General features: G+C 41.8%; 1 protein-coding gene across 1 annotated transcript in view; it reads left to right on the top strand.

The window, feature by feature from the left end:
- Positions 1-244: 244 nt before the first annotated feature.
- The window catches only part of PANK2 (pantothenate kinase 2), a gene marked incomplete at its 5' end in the record, with an annotated part of 84,388 nt that continues 74,250 nt past the window's right edge, over positions 245-10,382 (top strand). The window contains 4 exon segments of the mRNA XM_077157106.1: positions 245-303; positions 305-350; positions 352-583; positions 586-867. Of these exon segments, the coding sequence (XP_077013221.1) occupies positions 245-303; positions 305-350; positions 352-583; positions 586-867 (619 nt within the window).

Below are 10,382 nucleotides of genomic sequence, written 5' to 3'. Positions count from 1 at the left end.
TGGTGGGGGTTATTAGCAAAATACAGCACCGAAGGGCTGGCGGCCTCTACGTCCACTGCGGGACCAGGCCGAGGGACAAAGGCTAAGGTCAGTTGCGGCTCTGGCTGAGCCGGAGGCGGTCACGGAACGCGAGGGGACCGGGCCCGCAACGGGAGGACTAGGGGGCGCGCGACCGCATCGCGGGAGGGTTACGGGGCGCAACGGTGCGGACCAGTCCACCCGTGGGGGCGGTGGGGGAGGGGGTGGGGGCGCGGGCGTCCATTGGGCGGCGCCGCCATCACTCTTGTCTCAGCAACACCACCTTTTTTCGCCGCGAAACCCGCATTCCCTCCCTGGCCATGCTCCGCCCTGACCCGTCCTGGAAGCTTCCCATTGGACGAAGGCGCGGTCGCTCAGCCTCGAGTCGAGGATCCGAGTGGAAGCGAGGCCCTTAGGCCGCCTCCTCGCTGCTCGGATTGGCCTGCTGCGTGTTGGCGCAACGGAAGAGGCGGCCCGCTGACTGTACGCCCCTGCTCGGGCAGGGCTGCCGCGGCGGGGGCGACGAGGCTGTCCGGCGCTGGGGGGGTCTGGTTCGGGCGGCAGCGGGGCTGCTGCGGATGGGAGTGGGTCGGCTCTGCGCCCCTATGGAGTGCCACGGTAGGGCGGCCGCCACCTCCGCCTCATCGGCCGAGGAGCCGGCGCCCGAAGGGCCCGAGGGGCGGCAGCGGGAGCGGGAGCCGCTGCGGCGCCGGGCGAGCAGCGCGTCGGCGCCCGTTGTCGCGGTGGGGGCTTCGGCGGAGGGCGTGAGGCGGGGACGGCCCGGCTCTTACAGCGGCCCCAGCTCGGGCTCCCGCCAGCGCCTCGAAAGCCTCAGGAAGAAGCGGCCGCGTAAGTGCCTCGCGGGGCCGCCCCACCCCCACAGCCCCGCCCCCGCGGCCGTTTTTCCCGCGCGCCGGCAGGGGGACGGTGCCCCGCATGGTGCTCCCACGCCGGTGCCGAAGCCCGGGACGCGGCGGGAGGCCTCGGGGAGCAGCCTTCTCCCTCCTGGGCCTGCTGTATCAGGGTTGTCGGAGTGCAGGGCGTTACCACGCATGGTTTTTACCTCTTGGTAGCTCCTTGGACATCCGGGAGTCCCATGATTTTATCTTCGCGGAGGCTTTTTGAACTCGTTTTCACTGCCTAGCCTTCCCCCCACCACTCAATCCTTTGAATCTCCAACGTCTTGTCTTCCGCGGGTTTCGAAAGAGCTGCTCTCCAAGACGTCAAGTCCTTTTTATCGGAAGATTTCTGGCTTCCTGTAAAATGGTTCATTGCTTCCTGAGTTAGCGCACTCCTGGAACTGGATTCTGTGTTTGTGCCCCTCTAAGCCTTGGCTGCTTTCCTTTTCGGAAAGATTCGGGTCGCCCCTCCGCAGATACTTCCTCTGTTTTCCTTCTATTTGCAGACCCTTCTGATTCAGGACTGTAGCATTTTGGGTGTTAAGGCTTTTTCTTTGAGGGGAAATGACATCTTCCAGAATCTCGCATTGGGAGTTGCATAGGCTTTTCCTAGAGAATAGGTTTCTCCATTGTACTGTGAGGTTTCTTTCTCTCTGTTGTAATCCAGCCCAAATATTTTTATCCCGTTTTACAGGTTTTTAATTCAGGGCTTCTGTCTCGCAGCCATTGCTATTGTTGAAAGTATCAAAGCCTCGTTTACTCGTAGGGCTTTACAGATTAGTGGCAGTTACATACGGTTAGGTTTTATAAAATTTTAAAAATTTTGCCAAATTCTTATTTCACAAAATCAGCTAGTTTAAATGCAGATTGGTGAATGAGGAGAAAGTGGCAAGATGTATGTCTTTGTTGAATGGTCTTGTGCCTTAGCCAGTGACTCGTATTCTCTCTCTTTTTATATATCATTTAGATGAATAAACGTAGCCCGTTTTTGCTATGAAAAGTTTGGAGGTTTTCAGTTCGGTGTTTTCATGAAAGAAATTCGGAAAACATTATCCATTCTCAGTCGATGTTATTTTTAGTGTCAGGTATCTGGCTTTTGTTTTATTTGAGAAGCTGTTGCTTTTGACGTGATGTAAAACATTTTCTTTTTGTACCACGGATCATCGGAGATGGCTGTTAACTCCAGGGATTCAGTAAGTAAGAATCAGTCATTGACCACAAGGATTTTAATAGGTATTGTTGGAATGTTTGTATGTTTCAGGCACTCTTCTCAGAGCTGTAATAACTCATTTGCCCTCACAATTCTGAAGTAGTATTCCATATTACAGATGAGAAAACTGGGGCACTTCTGCCCTGTATCAAATGGCTAGCCAGTAGTGGAATAGAAATGTCAACCCAGGAAGACTTACTTCAGAGCACCTTATCTTAACTACTGTCTTTTACCAAATTGTTTATGTTCTTTAGCTAGTTCTGCATTGCTCTTAAGACCAAGCATACTCATTGTGTTTTGTGCCCAAGGCTCTCTTAACTTGATGTGAAAATTTCTAGCTTCTAAAGAAGTGGTCCAAATTTTGAGCACAGCTATGACTTGAGAAGATAAAATGAAAATTCTCCGTGCCCAATTTTCTATTTTTTTTGAATCAGAATGTGGAGAGGGGTCTCAGAAGCTGCGTTTTTACCAAGCTTCTCATATTCAGTTAAGTGTGACTCAAAGACCACTCTGAAAACATTGATTTGGATTGCATGGGGTGGGGGTATAGTAAGGCGGTTTTGAAACTTTTTTTAAGGATTCAAGTAGACAAATATTCATGTAGTAGAATGAATTTTTATGTTTGTTTTGGTGGCTATTTGTCGTATTCTTTGTTGCTTTCTCTGATAAATCATGGAAGGCCATCTCTCAGCTAATGAGACCTGTGAAGAGTATTGTTCATCCTTCCATTTGCTTTTCCTATACTATCCAGGAGTGTTCCTATTAGATGGAAAGGCTGCTTGTTGACACTAAACCCTCCAAGGTTATTTTTGACTCTTAACTTTGAGAAAAATTCAATAAAAACTAAATCTAAATCTCTACATGTATGTATTATTGTGAAGGTTGGGTATGGGATGGGGCCACCTTTCTTTTGGGGTCAGAAGGCCTCATTGTTATGTTGTTACACTACTTGCCTAAAGTTACCAGGAACTAGTTGTCATTTGGAACTAGAAGAAGCCAGGCAGTTTATCTTAGGAATTCTTGTTGGGCCCTAGTTATAGTCATGGTCTGGCACACTTCCTCTCTACACACACACAGAACCACACACCCTAGAGCACTGTGGTTGCCAGATCTGCCTCCACCATACACTTAATTTTAAGTCTTGGTCTGGCACACTTCCCCTACACACACACACACACACACACACACACAGAACCACACGCCCTAGAGCACTGTGGTTGCCAGATCTGCCCCCACCATACACTTAATTTTAAGTCTTGGTCTGGCACACTTCCCCTACACACACACACACACACACACACACAGAACCACACGCCCTAGAGCACTGTGGTTGCCAGATCTGCCCCCACCATACACTTAAGTCTTGGTCTGGCACACTTCCTGTACACACACAGACACACACACACTCGCCCTAAAGCACTCTGGTTGCCAGACCTGCCCCCTCCATACACTTAGTGCCTGAGAATCATTAGGGATGAGGCTTATGGAGTGTGTCTCACAGGCGTGAGAGAAATGCCAAATACAAGTTGATTTAAAATGATGGCAGCAAAGATGCTATTCATGGTAACATAGCTACCAGTTTCTGAGTGCTTGCTTCTTTGTTTCAGATATTTTATAAATGTTTCATTTAAGTATCACAACTACCTGTGAGGTAGGTATTTTTTTAATTCTGGGTTTCCAGGTAAGGAACAGGCTCAGTGAAATTGTTGGTTTGTCCAAGAGCATGTAAGTAAATGGTAGAGCTGGGTTTTAATTCTAGGTGTCTGAATTCAGGCCTATTCTTGACTTCTCCGTTTTGGGGTGAAGGAAGGTACATGTTATATAGTCCAAAGCAGTGGTTCTCAAATGGAATCACCTGGGAGCTTTTTAACTATCCCCCACCTTCCATGTTAGGAGTGCATAGGGGTCTAAGATATAGACCCTAAAAATAAAAAATCACCTTTTTATTTTTAAAATTTTATTGAGGCAAAAATAAAAAAATAAAAGCAAAAAGACAACAAAACTGAAAAAATTTTATTCAGGCATAACTGTATAAAATGCACAAATTTGGCAGTTTGGGCAAGTTATACACTCCTTGTGTACTACAAGAGGACATGTGTTTTTATCAGGGGCCCCAGATGTGAACCAGATAAGCTTGGATCTTTTAAAATCACTCCCAAGCATGTTATACAACATCACAGCTATTTTCAGGATTTGCTCATTTTGAGTTTTATACCAATCATGGAATATCCTTAACCTCCATTAGTCTAGAAAATAAAGTTTTTTTTTTGTTTGTTTGACAATCCACACGTAGAAAATAGATTGCTTTTCCTTGGATTTTTTTTTGGCATCAATGTTGGTAGAATAGAAATGGTGCTTGAGCCCTGTAAGGTTGCTCTTTATCAGGGGTAGCCTTTCATCCTTATTCAGGGAATGCAGAAGAGCTGCTCAGTGTGAGCTCAGGAAAAAACCTGTTGCCCTATGGCCTATGCTTGAGAGAATGAAAGAGGATTTTTTTTTTGTAAATGTTTTTTATTGTGAAATATAACGTATATTCAAAGAAAACAAAGAACAATAAGTTTTCAAAGTACCTTTTAATAAGTAGTTACAGAACAGATATCAGAGGTAGTTATGGGTTACCATTCCACTATTTCAGATTTTTCCTTCTAGCTGCTCCAAAATCCTGGAGGCTAAAAGAAGTATCAGTTTAGTGATTGAGCAGTTGTACTCATTTGTTAAATCCTGTTTTTCTCTGTTCTAACTCCTCTTCCTCCTTTGATCCTTCTTCCAATCTTGAGGGATCTTTAGGCAACATCCATTCTGACTGTTTGATGTTGAGAAGGGGTGTCCACTAAAGAATAAGGGGATATGATTAATTGATAATCTTAGGCTGGTCCCTCTGGGTTTCAGCATTTATATGGCCTAGGATCCCTCTGGAAATGATAGGTTCCAAGAAAGCAAACTTAGTGCATGAAACTTCTTATAGAGTCTCAGTTTGAGCCCTAGGTGTTCTTAAGAGTTAATATGGAGGAACTGAGTGTGGGGACAGGAATGGACATTTGCACACTGGTGTTTATGGCAGCAGTGTTCAAGATCAACAATGGATGGAGGTCGTCTAATGATACAAGAAATGAGGAATGGAATAGGGAACTACATACAATGGACTACTGAGCAGCCTCCAGGAGGAATGAAGTTGTGAGGCCTATGACTAGGTGTATGAACCTTAAGGGCTGTACATTAGGAACAAAAAGACAAATCATGCCTCAATCATATAGACTAACTATAATGTGAAAACTCGGTGATCTGAAGTCGAGAACATGGGTTATCAGGTTGGGGCCTATTGTAAAGGGTCCTAGATTGTAAGCTCGTACAGTAGTCACATATATTCGGGAGGTATAACTGTTATTTCTAAATTCTGAGATACCGAGCTATTGTTTTTATAACCTGGTTGTTCTCAGAAACTTTGGGTGTTTATGTAACACCTGAGACTCAGAGTTAGAACTTTGTAACTATAAAAGTTAGCCGTAGCCTATACAGGAACTGTTTGAAAAGTTAAAGAAGTGATCAGACATCTAGTAGAGCTATAAATGAAACTGATCTGGGTAGTACTAAGGTATATCAGAAGACTAGATAAAAGATGATATCATCCAGATTTTAAAATTTCAATTTCTGTGTGAGACCAAAGGGAGAGATGTTTACTTGGTGCAAAATTTATATTTTGGGTAGTGCAGTTCCTGTTTTAACTTGTGTAGTCAGTTTAGTTGAACACCATAATTACGTGGAATCTTGAATACGGCATGAGATTCATTGGTTTGTCCAGGTTAGTGTGATTCCCCAGTATATCCCAGAGTAATTTGGGCAGTGAATGAAGAAGTATTTGCAGTGTTCCCTTGGGAAACTGGAGAGAAAGGAGGAAATATTCAGCTTCCCTATTTGAGAATTTCTGATATTCTCACAAGCAGTGGGGACAACCAAATCAATGGGCCAGGCCCTCGATCTTGGGATTCACCCCTATGAAACTTATTCCCGCAAAGGATAGGCTAAGCCTACTTAAAATGAGGCCTAAGAGTCATCCCCAGATAATCTCTTTTGTTGCTCGAATGTGGCCTCGCTAAGAAGCCTTGGCAGGTGAACTCATTGCTGTCCCTCCTACATGGGAGATGACTCCCAGGGATATAAATCTCCCTAGCAACATGGGACAAAATCCTGGAATGAGTCAGGACCTGACATCAAGGGATTGAGAAATCCTTGACCAAAAGGGGAAAGAGAGAAGTGACACAAAATAAAGTCTCAGTGACTGAGAGATTTCAAATGAGAGTTGAGAGTTTATCCTGGAGGTTATTTTTTTGTATTATATGGGTATTTCTTTATGTTGTATTAGAGTAGCTGGAGGGAAGAACCTGAAACTGTTGAGCTGTGTGTTCCAGTAGCCTTGATTCTTGAAGACAATTGTATAAAGATAGAACTTTTACAGTGTGACTGTGTGATTGTTGAAGACTTCTGTCTGATGCTCCTTTTCTCCAGGATATGGACAGATGAGTAAAAAAATATGAATAGTATGGTAGCCTATGACAGACTCTGAGATCTGTCCTGTAACTACTTGTTGAAGAGTACTCTGAAAAATTAATGCTTTTTTCTTTCTTTGTTTTGTGTATATGTTATATAATAAAAAAGTATAAAAATAAATAATAGGGGGCAAAGGGTAAAATAAATTGAGTAGATGGAAATACTAGTTAGTGGTCAGTGAGAGGGAGGAGTAAGCGGTATGATATGTATGAGTTTTTCTTTTTTTCTGGAGTGATGCAAATGCTCTAAAAAATGATCATGGCGATGAATATTAAACCATGTTGATATTATGAGCCATCGATTGTACACCACGTATGGACTTGTGTGTGTGTGAAGATGTCTCAGAAAAAATATGAAAAAGGAAAGAAGTTAACAGGTGTGATGTTGGTTGGAGTTTGGCAAACCATGGTGATGAGCACTATCTAACTGAAGCTTGCATAGAAATTGCCTCCAGAATAGCCTCTTGACTCTATTTGCTCTCTCTTAGCCATGGATGCCTTATTTTATTACACTTCTTTTCTCCCTTTTGGTCAGGAAGGTGTTGTTGAACTCATGGTGCCAGGGCCAGACACATTCCTGGGAGTCATGTCCCAAGTTGTTGGGGAGATTTTCACCCCTGAATGTCATATCCCACCTAGGGGAAAGGGTAATGATTTTCCTTGCAAAAGTTGGGCTTAGAGAGAGGTCACATCTGAGCAACAAGAGAGGTTTCCTCGAAGCAACTCCTAGGCCTCATTATGGATAGTTTTACCTTCTCTACTACAGAAATGTTTCATATGGAAGAGGGTGTTTTTAACCCATTGTTTAGTCAACTTCAAATCTAAGTGAAACTAAAGTAAACATGGCCTCTCATCTCAGATATATAACAACTATAAAGCATTAAGCAGGGTTTAAAACTAGTCCAATTATGCAGCAGTGTAAAATGGTACAATATGTTAATTTTAGGGGCTACAGTGGGCTGTTGGTATGAATCATGCATTTGGATTATAGGATTGTTTGGTGTAGGCGTCTCTGCTCTCTATGTGGGAAGACTATAAGCAAGAAGAAATGTCTTACTAAAGATATTTTTGTTAAACAAATGTTAAAATGAAAGAGGAGGAACAAGATAACAGATTTAAGGCTGTTGGAGAGGACTTTAATCAGGCAGTGGGAAAAAATGACTGTTTTAATTGGCCATTTAAAGAGCACTGGTGATGTTCCTTGGGCTTAAATTTGTGATTTAGTGAGCATTTCTCAGGCTCTTAATTTAAGGTATCCTGTCTTCAGTTACTGTTCTTTCATACTTTATGTCAGTGAGACTTATAAATTTGTATGACTCATTGGAACAACTAGGATGTGATAACCCTCTTCTAAATAATGATTTAAAGATTGTTTTCTGAAAGTGAAAACTGTCTTGCAATTTTTTAGTAGTGTATTAGGTTTTGTATGCTTATATTTATGGAATGTTAGGTTTTATAATGTAGTGTGAATTAAGTATCTAGTCCCTGAGTTAAAACAATTTTTGGAATAAAAATAATTCTCATTATTAAGGTATATTAATGAGAGGCCAAGATATTGTTCTCCATACCAGCTTAGGGATTTGTGTTTGCAGTATCTTGACCATATGTAGTCTGGCATAGATGCAGTATGAAATGTTTGAAAATTGAGCATACTTTTTTATAAACCATGTATTTCCATTGGAAAACATTTTAGCCATTGAGACCTATTCTGTGATGGGCATAATCTGCAGAGGAGAGTCTAAATGCTAGAAATGTGACCTAAGTAAAGTATGGATTGTCTATACTGAGCAGGTAACTTAAAGGTCTTAGTATCAGGAAGTTTACTAGGGGCTGCAAACAGACTGAAATACCTGTGAAAATTAATAAAAGGACTCATAAATTAGAAGTGATAAAATAAATAGATTTTATTTATTTAGCTAAGAGACATGAGAAGTTTATCGGTATAGTAATAGTTCCTTTTTTCCATGACTTTTTCCTTTGGGACCACAATGTTTTTTTTTGTTTTTTTTTTAACATGGGCAGGCACCGGAAATTGAATCCGGGTCCTCTGGCATGGCAGGCAAGCGTCCTTGCCTGCTGAGCCACCGTGGCCCTGTTTTGTTTTTTTTAAAGTAGCTTTATTGAGATGGTTACATACTACGTAATCCATCCACAGTATACAGTCAGTGACTCTATCATCATGTAATTGTGGATTCATCACCACAATCGATTTTAGAAAATTTCATTACTCCAAAAAAAATAGAGAATCCAAAATATCCTCATCCCGCCCGCCCCCTTCCCTGCAATCATTGACCCCTAGCATTGGTGTGGTATTTTTTTTATTGTTGATGAAAGAATATTAAGATATTACCATTAACTGTAGTCCAGTCCGTAGTTTGCAATAGGTGCGTCCCCCCCCCCCCATTTACCTCTATTATTAACTCCTTGTGATGGTTTTGTACATTTGTTCTAGTGCGTGGAAGAAATTTTTTATACTTGTACTGTAAATTGCAGTCATTTTCTGCAAGATATACTGTGTTATATACACGGTGTAACAGTCCCATGCTTTAACTTCTGACTTTCCTTCTGGTGACATGTATGACTCTGAACTTGCCCTATCAACCGCATTCACATACCATTCACTGTTAATTATACCCACAGTAATGTGCTACCATCCCCTCTATCCATTTCCACACATTAAGCGACCACTTCCTATTCTAGCCTCATTCTGTCTCCTGGCAACCTATATTGTAGATTCTGTGACTGAGTTTACATATAATTAGTTCATATTAGTGAGATCATAAAACATTTTTCCTTTTGTATCTGACATACTTCACCCAACATAATGTCTTCAGGGTTCGTCCATGTTGTTGCATGCTGAATAATATCCCATTGAATGTATATAAAACATTTTTATTTGTGCATTTATTAATGGGCACTTGGGTTGTTTCCAGCATTTTGTGAATAATGCTGCTGTGAACATTGGTGTGCAAATGTCTCCGTCCCTGCTCTCAGTTCTTCTGGGTGTATACCGAGTATGGGGTTGCAGATTGTAGGGCAAATCTGTATTTAGCTTTCTGAGGAACCACCAAACCATCTTCCACAGCAGCTGTTCCATTTTACATTCCTACCAGCAATGAGTCCTCTCCAGCAGTTGTTAGTTTCCTGTTTAGTAGTGGCTATTCTAATGGGTATGAAACAATGTCTTGTGGTTTGGATTTGCATTTCCCTAATATTTTGTGAAGATTAGTATCTCTTTATATGCTTTTTAGTCATTTGTATTTCCTCTTTGAAAAAATCTATTCATATCTTTTGCCTTTTTTTTTCATTGGGCTGTCTTTTAATTGTTGAGCTGTAGGATTTCTTTGTATGTTCTGTATGTCAAAACCTTATCAGATAAAAAAATAACAACAACAAAAGAAACAAAACTTTATCAGATATGTGGTTTTCAAATATTTTCTCCCATTGAGTAGGCTGCCTTTTCACTCTGACAAAGTCCTTTGAAGCACAGAAATAATTTAGTTTTGAGGAGGCTCTATGTAATTTTTTCTTTCATTGCTTGTACTTTGTGTATGAGGTCTAGGAAATCTCTGTCACTATATCTTATTTTTTAAAATTATTTTTATTGACAAATCTTTACACACATACACTCCATAAATCATTGGCTTACCATATTGTCACATAGTTGTGTATTGATCACCATGATCATTTTTTAGAACATCTGCGTCACTC

The sequence above is a fragment of the Tamandua tetradactyla genome, chromosome 1 (assembly GCF_023851605.1).
Source record: "Tamandua tetradactyla isolate mTamTet1 chromosome 1, mTamTet1.pri, whole genome shotgun sequence".
Taxonomy (NCBI): Eukaryota; Metazoa; Chordata; class Mammalia; order Pilosa; family Myrmecophagidae; genus Tamandua; species Tamandua tetradactyla.
Note: the sequence above shows the minus strand (reverse complement) of the source record. Positions and strands in the feature narration are given on the sequence as shown.